This window comes from Hemitrygon akajei, chromosome 11 (assembly GCF_048418815.1).
Source record: "Hemitrygon akajei chromosome 11, sHemAka1.3, whole genome shotgun sequence".
Taxonomy (NCBI): domain Eukaryota; kingdom Metazoa; phylum Chordata; class Chondrichthyes; order Myliobatiformes; family Dasyatidae; genus Hemitrygon; species Hemitrygon akajei.
In genome coordinates this window covers 4,502,244-4,522,811 of record NC_133134.1, presented here as the reverse complement: position 1 = coordinate 4,522,811, position 20,568 = coordinate 4,502,244, and the positions used below count along the sequence as shown (strand labels likewise).

Here is a 20,568-nt window from a genome sequence, read left to right as displayed (position 1 = left end):
TAGCACCACCTCCCTCATGCCCCCCACACGAAGCCATGGAAGCAGCTGATGCATATTACAAGTCCCGGTTATGCAACCACTGACACCAGGCAGACAGTCTTTGAAGAGTGTTGATAATAGGTCATTGGAAAGACCAGGATTTACAACATCATACAACACAGTAAATAATGAACAAAACAAGGAAGAGAGAAGTGGTGGTTCTTTTAGGCCTTTAATACAGGGACACACACAAAATACTGGAGAATAATCAGTCGATATTTCGTGCTGAGACCCTTCATCAGGGCTGGTAAAAAAGATGAGAAGTCAGAGTAAGTAGGTGAGAGGAGGGCAGGAAGAAGCACAAGGTCATAGGTGATAGGTGAAACCGGAGGGAGGGCTGAAGTAAAAAGCTGGGAAGTTGATCGGTGAAAGAGACAAAGGGCTGGAGGAAGGGGAATCTAATAGAAGACAGAAGACCATGGAAGAAAGGGGACGAGGAGGATCACCAGAAGAAGGTGATGGGCAAGTCAGAAGATAAGGAGAGTGAGGGAAATGAGAATGGTGAAGAGGGGGGGTACATTTGCCAGAAGTTTGAGAAATCGATGTTCATATCATCAGGTTGGAATCTACCCAGGTGGAATATAAGGTGTTGCTCCTTCAACCTGAGTGTGGCCTCGTCGCAGCAGTAGAGGAGGTGATGGACTGACATGTTGGAGTGGGAAGTAGTATTGAAATGGGTGGCTATGAGGAGATCTTGTTTTTTCTGGCAAATGGAGAGTAGGTGCTCAGCGAAGCAGTCTCCCAGTCTACATTCGATCTCACACTGGGGCCCTGAATGGTAGTGAGGGAGGAGGTGTAGCACTTGTTCCACTTGCAAGGGTAAGTACCAGAGAGATAACAGTGGACAAGGGAGTCGCATGTGGAGCGATCCCTGCAGAAAGTGGAGGGGAGGGGAAGATGTGCTTGGTGGTGGGAAGTTACAGAGAATTATTTGCTGGACGCATAGGCTGGTGGGGACAGGAGAAACCCTATTCCTGATGAATGGGGTGAGTGCAGATGTGCACAAAATGGAAGAGATGCGGCTGAAGGCAGCATTGATGGTGGTGGAAGGGAAGCCCCTTTCTTTGAAGAAGGGGGACATCTCATTAGTTCTGAAATGAAAAGCCTCAACCTGAGAGCAGCTGTGGCAGAGATGGAGGAACTGAGAGAAGGAGATGGCATTTTTACAAGTGACAGAGTGGAAAGATGTATAGTCCAGGTAGCTGTGAGAATCAGTGGGTTTATAAAAGATACCAATAGATAGACTGTCTCCAGATATGGAGACAGAGAGGTTGAGAAAGGGGAGGGAGGTGTCAGAAATGGGCCAAGTCAATTTGAGGGCAGGGTGGGAGTTGGAGGCAAAATTAATGGAAGTCAATGAGCTCTGATTGGGTGCAGGAAGCAGCAGTGTAGGAAGCATTGGGAAGTGATACCAGTGTAGGCTCAGAACATGGACTGTTCCATGCAGCCAACAAAAAGCCAGGCATAGCTAGGACCCATGTGAGTGCCCATGACTACATCTTTGATTTGAAGGGTGTGCGACGAGCTGAAGAAGAAATTATTGAGAGTGAGGACCAGTTCTGCTAGACAGAGGAGAGTGGTAGGTGGAAGGGAACTGGTTGACCACAAAATACTGGAGGAACTCAGCAGGCCAGACAGTATCTATGGAAAAGAGTAAACAGTCGACAATTTGTTCAAAGACCCTTCATCAGGACTGGAAAAAAGATGAGAAATAGAGTAAAGAAGTACAAGGTGATAGGTGAATCTGGGAGAGGGGTAGGGGGTTTATTACTAGGAAATGTTTTGAGTCTTTCTGTGTAGTTCTTTAATAGCTGAAAGGTTTTCTTTGACTTAAAAATTTTACATAGAGATTGGTAAATGCATCAAAGTTGTTTCTGATTAATCTTTATTCGTTCAGTGCTCAATCTGAGATGAATTATCTTATTCCCCGCTGCTTCCTCTCCTCCAACTATGTCTTAAATTAGCCATGGTTTTTGCTCCAACGTATCCATTACAGTTATTCACCAGTTTTTGTTGGAATGACTTCCTCTCCAGCTTTGATATATGTTTTTCTGTCCTATACTGTCATGATTTACTTCACTTGGCTCTAAGAATTTCCATATTAGCACACACAAAATGCTGCAAGACCTCAATAGGTCAGGCAGCATCTATGAAGCGGAATAAACTCATGATGTTTAGGGCCAAAACCGAGTTTTCTACATTATTTTTATATACAGTGGCATGCAAAAGTTTTGGCACCCCTGGTCAAAATTTCTGTTACTGTGACTAGTTAAATGAGTAGAAGATGAACTGATTTCCAAAAGTCATAAAGTTAAAGATGAAACATTCTTTTCAAGATTTTAAGCAAGATTAGTGTATTATTTTTGTTTTGTACAATTTTAGAGTGGAAAAAAAAAGGAAAGGAGCACCATGCAAAAGTTTGGGCACCCCAAGAGATTTCAGCTCTCAGATAACTTTTACCAAGGTCTCAGACCTTAATTAGCTTGTTAGGGCTATGGCTTGTTCACAGTCATCATTAGGAAAGGCCAGGTGATGCAAATTTCAAAGCTTTATAAATACCCTGACTCCTCAAACCTTGTCCCAACAATCAGCAGCCATGGGCTTCTCTAAGCAGCTGCCTAGCACTCTGAAAATTAAAATAAATGATGCCCACAAAGCAGGAGAAGGTTATAAGAAGATAGCAAAGCGTTTTCAGGTAGCCGTTTCTTCAGTTCATAATGTAATTAAGAAATGGCAGTTAACAGGAACGGTGGAGGTGAAGTTGAGGTCTGGAAAACCAAGAAAACTTTCCGAGAGAACTGCTCGTAGGATTGCTAGAAAGGCAAATCAAAACCCCCGTTTGACTGCAAAAGACCTTCAGAAAGATTTAGAAGACTGTGGAGTGGTGGTGCACTGTTCTACTGTGCAGAGACACCTGCACAAATATGACCTTCGTGGAAGAGTCATCAGAAGAAAACCTTTCCTGTGTCCTCACCACAAAATTCAGCATCAGAAGTTTGCAAAGGAACATCTAAACAAGCCTGATGCATTTTGGAAACAAGTCCTGTGGACTGATGAAGTTAAAATACTTTTTGGCCGCAGTGAGCAAAGGTATGTTTGGAGAAAAAGGGTGCAGAATTTCATGAAAAGAACACCTCTCCAACTGTTAAGCACGTGGGTGGATCAATCATGCTTTGGGTTTGTATTGCAGCCAGTGCAACAGGGGATCATTTCACAGGTAGAAGGAAGAATGAATTCAATTAAATACCAGCAAATTCTGGAAGCAAACATCACACCGTCTGTAAAAAAGCTGAAGATGAAAAGAGGATGGCTTCTACAACAGGATAATGATCCTAAACACACCTCAAAATCCACAATGGACTAACTCAAGAGGTGCAAGCTAAAGACTGCCATGGCCCTCACAGTCCCCCAACGTAAACATCATTGAAAATCTGTGGATAGTCCTCAAAAGAGCAGTGCATGCAAAACAGCCCAAGAATCTCACAGAACTAGAAGCCTTTTGCAAGGAAGAATGGGCGAAAATCCCCCAAACAAGAATTGAAAGACTCTTGGCTGGCTACAGAAAGCGCTTACAAGCTGTGATACTTGCCAAAGGGGGTGTTACTAAGTACTTTCTAGTTCTGTGAGATTCTTGGGCCATCTTGTATGTACTGCTCTTTTGAGGTCTGTCCACAGATTTTCAATGATGTTTAGGTCAGGGGACTGTGAGGGCCATGGCAAAACCTTCAGCTTGTGCCTCTTGAGGTAGTCAATTGTGGATTTTGAGGTGTGTTTAGGATCATTATCCTGTTGTAGAAGCCATCCTCTTTTCATCTTCAGCTTTTTTACAGACAGTGTAATGTTTGCTTCCAGAATTTGCTGGTATTTCATTGAATTCATTCTTCCTTCTACCAGTGAAATGTTCCCTGTGCCATTGGATGCAACACAAACCCAAAGCATGATTGATCCATCCCCATGCTTAACAGTTGGAGAGGTGTTCTTTTCATGAAATTCTGCACCCTTTTTTCTCCAAACATACCTTTGCTGATTGTGGCCAAAAAGTTCTATTTTAACTTCATTAGTCCACAGGACTTGTTTCCAAAATGCATCAGGCTTGTTTAGATGTTCCTTTGCAAACTTCTGATGCTGAATTTTGTGGTGAGGACACAGGAAAGGTTTTCTTCTGATGACTCTTCCACAAAGGTCATATTTGTGCAGGTGTCGCTGCACAGTAGAACAGTGCACCACCACTCCAGAGTCTGCTAAATCTTCCTGAAGGTCTTTTGCAGTCAAACGGGGGTTTTGATTTGCCTTTCTAGCAATCCTACGAGCAGTTCTCTCAGAAAGTTTTCTTGGTCTTCCAGACCTCAACTTGACCTCCACCAATCTTGTTAACTGCCATTTCTTAATTACATTATGAACTGAGGAAACGGCTATCTGAAAATGCTTTGCTATCTTCTTATAGCCTTCTCCTGCTTTGTGGGCATCATTTATTTTAATTTTCAGAGTGCCAGACAGCTGCTTAGAGGAGCCCATGGCTGCTGATTGTTGGGACAAGGTTTGAGGAGTCAGGGTATTTATAAAGCTTTGAAATTTGCATTACCTGGCCTTTCCTAATGATGACTGTGAACAAGCCATAGCCTTAACAAGCTAATTAAGGTCTGGGACCTTGGTAAAAGTTATCTGAGAGCTGAAATCTCTTGGGGTGCCCAAACTTTTGCATGGTGCTCCTTTCATTTTTTAACTCTAAAATTTAGAAACAAAAATAATACACTAATCTTGCTTAAAATGTTGAAAAGAATGTTTCATCTTTAACTTTATGACTTTTGGAGATCAGTTCATCTTCTACTCACTTAACTATTCACAGTAACAGAAATTTTGACCAGGGGTGCCCAGACTTTTGCATGCCACTGTATGATAGACCAGCTAATACTTTATTGAAAGACAGAGAAAGCACAAGGGGCCATGTGACCTATTACTATTTTTTTTCAGTTGCAATAACACAAAACCTCATTTAATGTCACGCAGTTTCTCTCGGTCTTCATCCTATCTGAGATGGTCCCTTTATTCTCTCCACACTTGCCCTGCCTCTGCATTTTAAAACTGTTTCTATTTTTAAACTTTGCCTGGTATTGGTGAAAGTTCATTGACCCAGAAGGTTAATTCTGACACACTGACCACAGAGGTTGCCTCACTTACTCAATACTTCCAAAATTCTCTGTGTGTATTTCCTTAAAAGTAAATTAGTCACTTTCCTATAAGGCACAGGTCCCCTACCTGAGTTCCATGGACCCCTTGGTTAATGGTAGGGGTCCATGACATAAAACAGGTTGGGGAAGTAACAACTTAAAGGTGATGTGCCTCAAATTCTCATCAGGAAACTCATGCTGAATGTTTATAAAAGCCTGCATGCAAACCTTAGACATGTAGATTGTATGCTAGTTTATTGCCACAAGCAAAATTGACTATTGCATACAAGTGGGGGCCAGATGATAATATACTAAATAAAGTATGTAATCTTTGTACTAAGATATGGGCAAATGCATCTTGCTTGCTTAAACTTTTGTCAATGTTTTCTTCAGAACGATTTCAAAAGATCAGTTTGAAAAAAAGAAAAATGACACATTGGATCCTGAGCCGTAAGTGTTCTGGTTTTATCATTTTCCCCAGTCCTTTGTCATTATTATTGAGACACTGATATTACAGACCCTTCTGTATCTTCTTGAGTGTGAAAGAAGTGCTGGAGACCTCACTGAGATGTTCAGAGTGATGTGGGACATGGGGGCAGTGCAATTAAAACCGTGATCCCATTGTATGGTGGGGTGGACCCTCAGCCATCGCTCTGCTAATTAAAAAAGGGTGTTATTGTAGTGCTATAACAGACCCAGTGACTCGGGTTCATTTGCACTGCTGTCTGTAAGGAGTTTGTACATTCTCCCTGTGACCACCTTGGTTTCCTCTGTGTGCTCCAGTTTCCTCCCACATTCCAAAGACATACAGGCTAGTAGCTTAATTAGTCATAAGAGTGTAATTGGGTGGTGTGGGCTCTTTGGCTGGAAGAGCCTGTTACTGTGCTGTATCTCTAAACAAAATAAAGTTCCTAAGTCTGTAGTTGGCTAGTCTAGTTTCCAGTTCCATTTTAAATGATCTGATTGCAGAAATGAGCACTTTTTGGAAAGTCCCAATCACAAGAGATTCTGCAGATGCTGGAAATCTAGAGAAACATACAAAAAATACTGGAGAAACTCACCAGGTCTTGACCGGAAATGTCAATTGATCATTCTCTTCCGTAGATCCTGCTTGACCTGAGTTTGTCCAGCATTTTGTGTATGTTAATGAATTGTGTTAATTTAGATACATACTTTATTGTTAGTGCACAACGTTACGGCAGATTTGGCTTGAAGATAAACACCTGGTCTCCATTGTTAAAGTCTGATCATTCATTTCATTCCAGGCCTTCTGCAGAATTTGCTATGGGTTTATATTACTCTGAAGTTACATTAGTTATTTGATAAAATTATCTGCTTGAATTAAGAATATGGAAAAATAACAGTGTATTGCACAATTGGCATCTGAAACTTTATTTCCTTATTTTAGATTTGTTGAATGTAAAGAATGTGGCCGCAAAATGCATCAGATCTGTGTTCTCCATAACGAAACTATCTGGCCTTCAGGGTAGGTATTGTTTAGATGGTAGGTTGTATGCTTTTTAAATGATCTTTGGGTTAAGAGGTTTCCTCATGACAAGTTTATATTGTGCATATTTGATATCAATTTTATAAAATACCCATCCCTTACTTTCTAGCTGTTCCTGCAATGAACACTGGATGCTAGTACAATCCGCAACTAAAAGCACATTCCTTCAACCCTCAATCCACAACTCCTAACACATACTGTTATCTGTTTCACTGAATGATTTTTGAAGTCCGTAAAGATGTATTAAGTTCTTCTCTACATGGTTTTGGCCATCTTACCTAAAAAGGGATATATTTGTATTGGAGACCTTCCAAAAGAGATTCACCTGACCAATCCTGGGGTGACAGGCTAAACAGGTTTTGTTGGTATTCTTAGAATTTGCAACAATGAAGGGTGACTTTATTCAACAGTACAAGGTCCTGCGAAGGCACGCTAGGGTAGATGTGGAGATGTTATCACTAGAGCAGCGGAACCTGGGGTTGACAGACCCTTTGCTTAATGATATTAGTCCATTGCATAAAAAAGGTGGGAAACTCCTGCACATGAAGGGATGCAGTTAAAAAGCAAGAGAATTGTCATTTTGAATGGAACTGAGTGCAAGTTATTTTCTTGCAGAGGTTGACGAATTTCTGGATTCTCTATCCAAGGGGGTTATGAAGGCTAGATCATTAGATATTTTAGGATGTGAAAGCTTTAGAGAGGGTACAGAGGAGATTTCCCAGGATGCTGCCTGGATTAAAGAGTGTGTCTTATGAGGACAGGTTGAGTGAGCTCGGGCTTTTCTCTTTGTAGTGAAGGAGGATGAGAGGAGACATGATAGAGATGTGCACGATGATAAGAGGCATAGACTGAGTGGAGCCAGAGACTTTTTCCCAGGGCAGAAATGGCTAATACAAGGGGGCATAATTTTAAGGTGATTGGAGGAAAGTGTGGGGGGGGAATGTCAGAGGTAGGTTTTTTTTAAACAGTGTGATGAGTGCATGGACCACGTGGCCAGAGTGATGGTAGAAGCAAATACATTGAGGACATTTTAAAATCTCTTAGATAGGCACAAAGATGATAGCAAAAATTGAGGGCTGTGTTGGAGGGAAGGGTAAGTTAAAAGGTCAGAACAACATCATGGGCTGAAGGATCTGTACTGTCCCGTACTGTTTTATACACTTAAGGTGGCAGTAGATAAATGTTTGAAAAAGAATTAAGGAATTGAGCACAATGGGGTTTTGGCAGAATAGAGGAATTGTGGCTCAGTCATGGTCGTGTAGAGTGATGCGGTGAGCTGGAGGGGTCTGGCGGCCTATTCCTGCTCCTGTTTTCTTGTGTTCTTGTTTCCAGCAAGGCAAGAGTTCCGGTGTTCTACTTGTCCCATTGGGTGCCATGTATATGTTGTTTTTAAGTAGACTGTTCCTTCTCCGAGTTCAGGAAACTCTTATTTCTGTCTGGGTAGTTTTCATTTTAACTCTGCATATCTTGGCATGCTCCCTGTTGGAATGGACCCCACGTGTTCACAACCAGAACTACTGGCTCTGGAACTCCTGCTCCTAGACTGTCACCAGGCTCCTGGAGAAAGTGCTGTTCAACTCAGTTGGATGGCAACACAACATTGTATTAGTATTGTTGTTTCTCGACTGGCACGCTACAGAGAAGATCTGGAAAAAACTTACAGAGCAATACAGGCCTTTTGGTCCACAATGCTGTGCCGAATATGTACGTACTTTAGAAATTACTTAGGGTTCCCCATAGTCCTCTATTTTTCCAAGTTCCGTGTACCTATCCAGGAATCTCTTAAAAGACCCTATCATATCCGCTTCCAGCACCGTCGCCAGCAGCCCATTCCAGGCACTCACCACTCTCTACATAAAAAAAGCTTGCCCCTGACATCTCCTCTGTACCTATTTCCAAGCACCTTAAAACGGTGCCCTCTCATGTTAGCCATTTCAGCCCTGGAAAATGGCCTCTGACTATCCACATGATCAATGCCTCTCATCATCTTATACTCCTATCTCACACCTGTAAATTGGTTTCTATGTCACTGAGATTCTGAGAGTTTTAAATATTCCAGGAAGAATCACTGACTACAAAGTACATCATTGCATCTCACAGTCAAACACTGTGGTTGACCTGGTGTACAGCCATGATCCACCCTATTTACTCTATTATAGCTATACCCATGTTCCTTTAATTCAGCCAAGTTCAAATTTTTGTCTTTAATATATACCGCAGTCAATTTTTGCGCCTCCTTTGGAGAATTTACAACTTCCTTCCTGTAATCCAGGTCAGTCATTATTTTAAAAAACCTCAATTATTCAGATTTGTTTCCCTCCTGCCCCTATCACTTTCTAAAACTGTTTGATTGTTCTAGATTATGACAATGAATTTTATAACCCTTGTTATTGGTGCCTTGTTTTCCTGGCGTTAATTACTGCAGAGTCATAACTAAATCTCTAACTAGAAATGTTTAGCAAAATATTTCAAGGCAAGTTTGATCTATTTTTCATGTCTGCTTTGTTGATTCCTCAATTTTCTAATGAAATGTGTATGTTTGTGCAGTCACCTCCGATATCAGCTCATCTGCTGCAGCCATAATACTGGAGCTCTGATCTTGTTTTAAAGCCTAGAGAGACCATCTTCAGATTTACGCCTAACCTTGCGTTCAGTTTATATTCTCTTGTCTTTCAAGAGAATATGACATTGATAGAAAAAAGGAGGAGGTCCTGAAGAGAGAATTCAGAGTTAGGTAGGAAGCTGAAAGGCAGGACCTCCAGGGTAGTAATCTCAGGATTGCTGCCTGTGCCACGTGCTAACGAGCGCAAGAATAGCATGATCAGGCGAGATTGGTGTAGGGGACAGGGATTCAGATTCCTGGATCATTGGGGCCACTTCTGGGGAAGGTACAACCCGTACAAAAAGGACAGGTTACACCTGAACCCAAAGGGGTCCAATATCCTAGCAGGCAGGTTTAATAGAGCTGTTAGGGAGGGTTTAAACTGATTTGGCATAGGGATGGGAACTGGAGTGATAGGGCTGAGGAAGGGGAAAGCAGAAATAAATCAAAGATAGCATGCAACAGAAATTATAGAAAGAACAGGCAGGGGATGAGGCTTAATCAAAGCCAGTGACATGAGTTACAGGGCAATAGAGGTGTGGTGCAGTTAAAACAGAAAGCAACAAATACTGGCCTGAGAGTGTTGTATTTGAATGCACACAGCATAAGGAATAAAATGGACAATCTTGAAATTCAGCTACAGATTGGCAAATAAGACATTGTGGCCATCTCTGAAACTTGGCTAAAGGAGGCTCTTTGGGAGTTGAATGTCCAAGGATATACGGTGTATCGGAAAGAAAGGTTAGTAGGAAGAGGGGGTGGTGTGGCTCTGTGTATAAGAAATAATATTAAATCATTAGAAAGGGATGACATAGGATCCGAAGGTGTAGAGTCTCTATGGGTTGAGTTAAGAAATGGCAAGGGTAAAAGGACCCTAATGGCAGTTGTATACAGGCCTCCAAACAGCAGCTGGGATGTGGATTACAAATTACAGCAGGAGATAGAAAAGGCGTGTCAGAAAGGCAATGTCATGATAATTGTTGGGGATTTTAACATGAAAGTGGATTGGGAAAACCAGGTCAGTACTGGACTCCAGAGAGAATTTGTAGAATATCTAAGGGATGGCTTTTAGAACAGCTTCTTGTTGAGCCCACTAGGAGACTGGCTGTACTAGATTGGGTGCTGTGCAATGATCTGGAGGTGATAAGAGAGCTTAAGGTTAAGGAACCCTTAAGGAACAGTGATCACAATATGATCGAGTTCTCATTGAAACTTGAGAGGGAATAAAATCAAATCCGATGTGTCAGTATTTCAGTGGAATAAAGGAAATTACAGTGGCATGAGAGAGGGACTGGCCAAAGTTGACTGGAAAGGGACATTTGCAGGAAAGACAGCAGAGCAGCAATGGCTGGAGTTTCTGCAAAAAATGAGGGAAGTGGAAAGTGCAAGACAGATATATTCCAAATAAGAAGACATTTTCAAAAGGAAGAAGGACACTACCGTGGCTGACAAATAAAGTCAGAACCAAAGTAAAAGCAAAAGAGAGGAAGCCAAAACTAGTGGGAAGATTGGGAAGCTTTTAAAAACTTGCAGAAGGAAACTAAGAAGGTCATTTGGAAGGAGAAGCTGAATTATGAGAGGAGGCTGCAAAGAAGATACTAAAAGCATTTTTAAGCATATAAAGAGTAAAAGAGAGTCAGGGTTAGATATAGGACCAATACAAAATGATGCTGGAGATACTGTAATGAGTGATGCAGAGATGGCAGAGGAACTGAATGCGTATTTTGCATGGTGAAGACATCTGCAGTATACCGGACATTCAAGAGAGTCAGGGAAGTGAAGCTTGTGCAGTGAAAATTACGACTGAGAAAGTGCTCGGGAAGCTTAATGGTCTGAGGGTGGATAAATCTCCTGGACCTGATGGAATGCACCCTCAGGTTCTGAAGGAAGTAGCTGGAGAAATTGCGGAGGCATTACAATGATCTTTCAAGAATCGATAGATTCTGGCATTGTACAGGATGACTGGAAAATTGCAAATGTTACTCCGCTATTTAAGAAGGGTGGGAGGCATCAGAAGTCAAGTCAAGTCACTTTTATTGTCATTTCGACCATAACTGCTGGTACAGTACATAGTAAAAATGAGACGACGTTTTTCAGGACCATGGTGTTACATGACACAGTACAAAAACTAGACTGAACTACGTAAACAAAAACAACACGGAGAAAGCTACACTAGACTACAGACCTACACAGGACTACATAAAGTGCCCAAAAACAGTGCAGCCATTACAATAAATAATAAACAGGACAATAGGGCAAGGTGTCAGTCCAGTCTCTGGGTATTGAGGAGTCTGATAGCTTGGGGGAAGAAACTGTTACATAGTCTGGTCGTGAGAGCCCGAATGCTTCGGAGCCTTTTCCCAGATGGCAGGAGGGAGAAGAGATTGTATGAGGGGTGCGTGGAGTCCTTCATAATGCTGTTTCCTTTGCGGATGCAGCGTGTAGTGTAAATGTCCGTGATGGCAGGAAGAGAGACCCCGATGATCTTCTCAGCTGACCTCACTATCCGCTGCAGGGTGTTGCGATCTGAGATGGTGCAATTTCCGAACCAGGCAGTGATGCAGCTGCTCAGGATGCTCTCAATACAACCCTTGTAGAATGTGATGAGGATAGACTTTCCACAGCCTTCGCAGAAAGTAGAGACGCTGCTGGGCTTTCTTTACTATGGAGCTGGTGTTGAGGGACCAGGTGAGATTCTCCACCAGGGGAACACCAAGAAATTTGGTGCTCTTAACGATCTCTACCGAGGAGCTGTCAATGTTCAGCAAAGAATGGTCGCTCCATGCCCTCCTGAAGTCAACAACCATCTCTTTTGTTTTGTTCACATTCAGAGACAGTTTGTTGGCTCTGCACCAGTCCGTTAGCCGCTGCACCTCCTCTCTGTAAGCTGACTCGTCGTTCTTGCTGATGAGACCCACCATGGTGTCATCGGCGAACTTGATGTGGTTCGAGCTGTGTGTTGCAGCACAGTCGTGGGTCAGCAGAGTGAACAGCAGTGGACTGAGCATGCAGCCCTGGGGGGCCCCCGTGCTCATTGTGATGGTGTTGGAGATGCTGCTCCTGATCCAGACTGACTGAGGTCTCCCAGTCAGGAAGTCTTGTATCCAGTTGCAGAGGGAGGTGTTCAGGCCCAGTAGGCTCAGCTTTCCAATCAGTTTATGAGGGATGATTGTGTTGAATGCTGAACTGAAGTCTATGAACTGCATCTGAACATATGTGTCTTTTTTGTCGAAGTGGGTTAGGGCCAGATGGAGGGTGGTGGCAATGACGTCACCTGTTGAGTGGTTGGACGGTACGCAAACTGCAGGGGGTCCAGTGAGGGGGGCAGGTGGGTTTTGATATGCCTCATGACGAGCCTCTCAAAACACTTCATGATGATGGATGTAAGTGCAACGGGACAGTAGTCATTTAGGCAGGACACCGAAAACTTCTTCGGCATGGGGACGATGGTGGCGGCCTTGAAGCACGTTAGAATGGTGGCACTGCTCAGGGAGATGTTGAAGATGTCAGTGAGAACATCTGCTAGCTGGTCTGCACATCCTCTGAGCACTCTACCAGGGATGTTGTCTGGTCCAGCTGCCTTCCATGGGTTGACCCTGCACAGGGTTCTTCTCACATCGGCCACAGTGAGACACAGCACCTGATCATTTGTAGGAGGGGTGGACTTCCTCGCCGTCATGTCATTTTCTGCCTCAAACCGGGCGTAGTTATTCAGCACATTTGGGAGGGAGGCATCACCTGCACAGTCAGGTGATGTTGTCCTGTAATTGGTGATGTCCTGGATGCCCTTCCACATGTGCCGTGTGTCGCCGCTGTCCTGGAAGTGACTGTGGATTAGCTGGGCATGTGCACGCTTTGCCCCTCTGATGGCTCGGGACAGTTTGGCCCTTGCTGTTGTTAGAGCTGCCTTGTCGCCTGCTCTGAAGGCAGAGTCGCAGGTCCTCAGCAGCGCACGCACCTCTGCGGTCATCCATGGCTTCTGGTTAGTGTGTATAGTGATGGTCTTGGACAGAGTAACATCATCAATGCACTTGCTGATGTAGCTGGTCACTGATGCTGTGTACTCCTCTAAGTTGGTAGAGTCGCCATCGGTTGTAGCCTCCCTGAACATGCGCCAGTCAGTGTGCTCAAAGCAGTCTTGAAGAGCAGAGATGGCTCCTGCTGGCCAGGTTTTCACCTGCTTCTGAACTGGTCTGGAGTGCCTGACAAGCGGTCTGTATGCCGCGATTAGCATAACTGAGATGTGGTCTGAGAAACTATAGACCTGTTAGCCTGACATCAGTGGTTGAGAAGTTGTTGGAATCGATTGTTAGAGTTGAGATTACAGAATACCTGGAGGCACATGAAAAGATAGGCCAAAGCCAGCATGGTTTCCTGAAAGGAAAATTCTGTCTGGCAAACCTATTACAATTCTTTGAGGAAATTACAAGCAGGATTACAAAGGAGATGCAGTAGATATGGTGTACTTGGATTTTCAGAAGACCTTTGACAAGATGCCACACGTGAGGCTGCTTAGCAAGATAAGAGCCCATGGAATTACAGGGGAGTTACTAGCATGGGTGGATCATTGGGAGGTCGGCAGAAAACAGAGTGGGAATAAAGGGATCCTATTCTGGCTGGTTGCCATTTACCAGTGAAGATCCACAGGGGTCAGTGTGGGGACTGCTGCCTTTTGCGATGTATATCAGTGATTTAGACTACAGTATTAATGGATTTGAGGCTAAATTTGCCAACAATACAAAGATAGGTGGAGGAGCGGGTAGTGTTGAGGAAACGGAGGGTTGCAGAGGAGAATGGGCAAAGAAGTAACAAATGAAATACAGTGTTGGAAAGTGTATGGTCATGCACTTTGGTGGAAGAAAGAAACGGGCAGACTGTTATTTAGATGGGGAGAGAATTCAAAATGCAGAAATGCAAAGGAACTTGGGAATCCTTGTGCAAGATACCCTAAAGGATAACCTCCAGGTTGAGTCAATTGTGAAGAAGGCAAATGCAATGTTGGCATTCATTTCTAGAGATATAGAATATAAGAGCAGGGATGTGATGTTGAGGCTGTATAGTAAGGCACTTGTGAGATTACACTTGCAGTATTTTGTGCAGCTTTGGGCTCCTTATTGTAGAAAGGATATACTGACATCGGAGAGGTTTCAGAGAATTATTCCAGGAATGAAAGGGTTACCGTATGAGGAACGTCTGGCAGCTCTTGGACTGTATTTGCTGGAGTTCAGGAGGATGAGGGGGGAATCTCATAGAAACAGTCTGAATGTTAAGGGCCCTGAACAGATTAGATATGGCAGAGTTATTTCCCATGGTAGAGGATTCTAGGACAAGAGGACACAACTTCAGGATTAAAGGACGTCCATTTAGAACTGAGATGCGGAGAAATTACTTTAGTCAGAGGGTGGTATATCTGTGGAATTTGTTGCCACGAGCAGATGCGAAGGCCAAGTCATTGTGTATTTAAGGTTCTTGATTAGCCAGGGCATCAAAGGGTATGGGGTGAAAGCAGGGGGAGTGGGCATGAGTGGAAGAATTGGATCAACCCATGATTGAATGGCAGAGCAGACTCAATGGGCCAAATGGCCTACTGCTCCTATATCTTATGGTGTAAATGATTCAGACTTTTAAATTCTTCTGGAGTTACTCTGTTACTACAGATTGTCTTACACAAATTAAAAATAATTGTCCTAGATTTAGAAAACTTAAGATCCATAGAAAAGGTTCAAAGGTTGATCATATTATTGAACTATGTACGCAGAATACAACTCTTGAGATTCATCTTCTCCAGATAGCCATGAAATACAGAAAAACAATAGTAGTCGATAGAGAAAGCACCCCCTTCCCACATAGAAAAGGAAAGGAAACAATTTGCAAACCCAACCCCCCCCCCCCCCACTCCTCCCTCGCACAAAACCCAGCAGCTAAAACATCAAACCTCCTAACCCCTCAGGCTCCTCCCATGCAGAAGATGCAAGTTGGGACTGGAGCCAATAAAACTGACTAATGCTTAGCCCTTTGCCTTTTAGTTCATATTTAATTTAAGATGTAAGATGCCTTGAATGTTGTACAAAGATTCATGTAAATTTCCTTTAACAGCTTTGTTTGCGACAACTGCTTGAAGAAAGCGGGTAAAACAAGAAAAGAAAATAAATTCAGCTCCAAAAGTAAGTATTTCTGTGTCTTAGAAGATTATCTTTTGTGTCTGTGATCAACTGAGTAAACATCACCTGTTTAGTTGAATCGTCTCTCTCTCTCTCTGCCCTTTATTAAAGACATAGACTATGTAATATTCATTTTATAGTCAACAGCTAGGACTGGAAAGAATTGAAGAGAAAACTTGGGATAAATCAGAGAGTAGTTTGTAAATTTAAATAAGAAAGCAGACTTTCTTATTTGCAAGGAGAAAGAAAGGCCAAGGGGAGATCTGATAAAGTTTATAAGATTATGAGAAGCTTGGATAGAGTAGCCAGACAGTATCTGTTTCCCAGGGTTGAAATGTCTTAACACCAGAGGACATGCATTTAACATGAGAGAGGGTATTTGCAAAGGAGATGGGGGACAAGTTTTTTTTTCTCCCCCACAGAGTGGTGGGTGCCTGGGCTGGTGGTAGAGGCAGAAACATTTGAGACTTAGAGACATTTAGACAGGCATGTGAATGTGAGGAAAATGGAAGGATGTGGACATTGTGTAGGCAGAAGAGATTAGGGAAGTTGCCAATTTGATTTCTAATTTAATTGCATCTGTAAAGAGGGAAAAAATATAACTTTGACAACATACATGATTATATCAATGAAAAACTACCCCACCTTAAACAGAGAATTGAAGTTAGGAGTAGGAGTTGGTCAGGAGGCCCTTCAGTGTTGCTGCATCATTTATCAGTATCATGGGCTGGTATACCTGCCCTAAGCCCTTGATTTCCTTAGTATCTAGAAATAAATCTATCTGTTCTGAAATCAATCAGTGGTAGCCTACACAGCTCACAAGGGTAGAGAATTCCAAAGGTTTTAACCGTCCACTGTGAAGACATTTCTCCACATGTCAGTGCTAAACAGCCAACCTCCTATTGTGAGACCATTATCACTGGTTCCAGTCTTTTGCTCAGAATAAACATCCTCCCTGCATCTTACTTGTTGAACCTTATAAGCTTAAATGAGATGGCCTCTGAGTCTTTTAAAATCGGGGGAATTTAGGCCAAGTCTACTCATTCTCTCCTCATACAGCCAACATAAACTAAAGATCAGTCAGACCTCTTCTCTTTCCCTCACCAAACTATTACCTCCTCCTGGTGGTCCTGCTTCCCTTTCTGTCATGGCCCACTCTCCTGTCCTATCAGATTCCTCCTTCTCTAGCCCTTTGTCTTTTCTCCCAGCTTCTCACTTCCTCTCTCCTCCCCCCTCCGCCACCCACCTGGCTTCACCTACCTCCTGCCAGCTTGTCCTCCTTCCCATCCTCCCCGCCTTATTCTGGCGTCTTCCCCCTTCCTTCCCAGTCCTGGTGAAGGGTCTCCACCTGTAATGTTCAACAATTTATTCATTCCATAGATGCTGCCTGGTCTGCTGAATTCCTCCAGCATTTTGCGTGTGATAATCAATTATATGATCTTTATTGCCCTTCTTTTCAGGAGAGACTGATCCTGTATACAGTACTCCAGGCCCTAACCCTAAACAACTGCTAAACTCCTGCCCCTGCTGTTCGCCATTAGTGACGTGTGTACAAGGACTCCTAAACCCTTTGAATATCAGCAGTTCCCCATTTGTCACAAGTTAACAGTATTTTGTTTTACTGTTTCATGCACAAATGTGATTCTATTCTATTTTATATTCTATATAAAGTAAAAAAAACTTTCCTCTAATATCCTCCTTGAACTTTCCTCCCCTTACCTTAAAGCCATGTCCTCTTGTATTGAGCCCTGGGGAAGAGACGCTGGCTGTCCACTCTATCTATTCCTCTTAATATCTTGTATACTTCTATGCTGTCTCCCCTCATCCTCCTTCTCTCCAGAGAGTAAAGCTCTGGCTCCCTTAATCTCTGATCATAGTGCATACTCTCTAAACCAGGCAGCATCCTGGTAAATCTCCTCTGTACCCTTTCCAATGTTTCCGCATCCTTCCTATAGTGAGGCGACCAGAACTGGACACAGTACTCCAAGTGTGGCCTAACCAGAGTTTTATAGAGCTGCATCATTACCCCGCGACTCAAATTCTATCCCTCGACTTATGAAAGCTAACACTCCATAAGCTTTCTTAACTACCCTATCTACCTGTGAGGCAACTTTCAGGGGTCTGTGGACATGTACCCCCAGATCCCTCTGCTCCTCCACACTCCCAAGTATCCTGCCATTTACTTTGAACTCCATCTGACACTTCTCAGCCCACTTCTGCATCCTATCAATGTCTCTCTGCAATCTTCGACAATCCTCAACACTATCTACAACACCACCAATCTTTGTGTCGTCTGCAAACTTGCCAACCCACCCTTCTACCCCCACATCCAGGTCATTAATAAAAATCATGAAAAGTAGAGGTCCCAGAACTGATCCTTGTGGGACACCACCAGTCACAACCCTCCAATCCGAGTGTACTCCCTCCACCACAACCCTCTGCCTTCTGCAGGTAAGCCAATTCTGAATCCACCTGGCCAAACTTCCCTGGATCCCATGCCTTCTAACTTTCTGAATAAGCCTACCGTGTGGAACCTTGTCAAATGCCTTACTAAAATTCATGTAGATCACATCCACTACACTACCCTCATCTATATGCCTGATCACCTCCTCAAAGAACTCTATCAGGCTTGTTAGACACAATCTGCCCTTCACAAAGCCATGCTGACAGTTCCTGATCAGACCATGATTCTCTAAATGCCCATAGATTCTATCTCTAAGAATCTTTTCCAACAGCTTTCCCACCACAGACATAAGGCCCACTGGTCTATAATTACCCGGACTATACCTACTACCTTTTTTGAATAAGGGGACAACATTCACCTCCCTTCAATCCTCCGGTACCATTCCCATGGACAACAAGGATATAAAGATCCTAGCCAGAGCCTCAGCAATCTCTTACCTCGCCTCGTGGAGCAGCCTGGGGAATATTCTGTCAGGTCCCGGGGACTTAAACGTCCTAATGTATTTTAACAACTCCAACACCTCCTCTCCCTTAATATCAACATGCTCCAGAACATCAACCTCACTCATATTGTCCTCACCATCATCAAGTTCCCTCTCAGTGGTGAATACCGAAGAGAAGTATTCATTGAGGACCTCGCTCACTTCCACAGCCTCCAGGCACATCTTCCCACCCTTATCTCTAATCGGTCCTACCTTCACTCCTGTCATCCTTTTGTTCTTCACATAATTGAAGAATGCCTTGGGGTTTTCCTTTACCCAACTTGCCAAGGCATTCTCATGCCCCCTTCTTGCTCTCCTCAGCCCCTTCTTAAGCTCCTTTCTTGCTACCCTATATTCCTCAATAGACTCATCTGATCCTTGCTTCCTAAACCTTACGTATGCTGCCTTCTTCCATCTGACTAGATTTTCCACCTCACTTGTCACCCATGGTTCCTTCACCCTCCCATTCTTTATCTTCCTCACCGGGACAGATTTATCCCTAGCATCCTGCAAGAGATCCCTTAACATCAACCACATTTCCATAGTACATTTCCCTGCAAAAACATCATACCAATTCACACCCGCAAGTTCTAGCCTTATAGCCTCATAATTTGCCCTTCCCCAATTAAAAATTTTCCTGTCTTCTCTGATTCTATCCTTTTCCATGATAATGTTAAAGGCCAGGGAGCGGTGGTCACTGTCCCCCAGATGCTCACCCACTGAGAGATCTGTGACCTGACCCAGTGGGAATGACATTCTCCCTGTTCTCTTTACCCCTAGTGAGAAACATTCTCCCCATTCTCTTTACCCCCAGTGAGAAACATTTTCCCTGTTCTCTTTACCCCCAGTGAGAAACATTCTCCCCATTCTCTTTACCCCAGTGAGAAACATTCTCCCCATTCTCTTTACCCCCAGTGAGAAACATTCTCCCCATTCTCTTTACCCCAGTGAGAAACATTCTCCCCATTCTCTTTACCCCCAGTGAGAAACATTCTCCCCATTCTCTTCATACCCAGTAAGAAACATTCTCCCCATTCTCTTTGCCCCCAGTGAGAAACATTCTCCCCATTCTCTTTACCCCCAGTGAGAAACATTCTCCCCATTCTCTTTACCCCAGTGAGAAACATTCTCCCCATTCTCTTCATACCCAGTGAGAAACATTCTCCCCATTCTCTTTACCCCCAGTGAGAAACATTCTCCCCATTCTCTTTGCCCCCAGTGAGAAACATTCTCCCCATTCTCTTTACCCCCAGTGAGAAACATTCTCCCCATTCTCTTTACCCCAGTGAGAACGGCCATTTCAGACATAAATACACAGTAATTGTTTGAATCCGAGTTATTTACAACGTGACCATGATGGAAGCCAGAGGTTTCTTTGTTAAAATGTTCATAATGTAAATTTTACTGTTTCTGATGTGTTTGCTTACACTGAGTTTCTGTACCCAGGGTTACAAACGACAAGGTTAGGGAATCATTTAGAAGACAGAGTGAACAAATTTCTAAGACGTCAGAACCATCCTGAAGCTGGGGAAGTTTATGTTCGTGTCGTATCCAGCTCAGATAAAATAGTGGAAGTTAAACCAGGAATGAAAAGCAGGCAAGTAAACAAACACCTGGAGGTCATGAAGCACTAAGAGACGTGACTGCTTGGGAGTTTTATAATATTTACCATCCCCACTGGGGAGAATATGTTTAAAAGCTGAAATAGAAGCTAATCTTGGCGACTGTGTGATGCAATGAGGGTCCAGGTGATGAGCCAGCCGTGGATAAATGCTTTATTTAAGTGGTTACAAACTGTTCCGAACAGTTACAATGTCACTGCAACAACGTTAAAGTGCTCAGACAAAAATCAAACAAAGCTGAGAAGTGTTGAGAGAGGAAAGCAAGATCAAAGATCATACTTTAGCTGGATAATTAATGGGATAGTATGGTCTTCTTGAGGAGGAGATGCTGTTCTGAACTGAGGATCTGGGAAGGGAGAGTGAATCAGTGGAAGAGGCCCTCCTGAGGTAAGCGATTAAGGTCAGAAAACATTGTATTAGCCTTGGACAGGATGTATTATTACGGAGTAATGTGAGCAGTTTTGGACCCCTTATCCAAGAAAGTGTGTACTGACCTTGGAGAGGGTCCAGATTTGGTTCATGGG

General features: G+C 43.3%; 1 protein-coding gene across 3 annotated transcripts in view; it reads left to right on the top strand.

The window, feature by feature from the left end:
• The window catches only part of crebbpb (CREB binding protein b), a 161,525-nt gene that overhangs the window by 124,718 nt on the left and 16,239 nt on the right, over positions 1-20,568 (top strand). For all 3 annotated transcript variants that reach the window (XM_073060085.1, XM_073060086.1, XM_073060083.1), the window contains exons 21-24: positions 5,601-5,657; positions 6,616-6,693; positions 15,413-15,480; positions 19,869-20,019. In XM_073060085.1, coding sequence (XP_072916186.1) covers positions 5,601-5,657; positions 6,616-6,693; positions 15,413-15,480; positions 19,869-20,019 — 354 coding nt within the window. The remainder of the gene's footprint in view (positions 1-5,600; positions 5,658-6,615; positions 6,694-15,412; positions 15,481-19,868; positions 20,020-20,568) is intronic.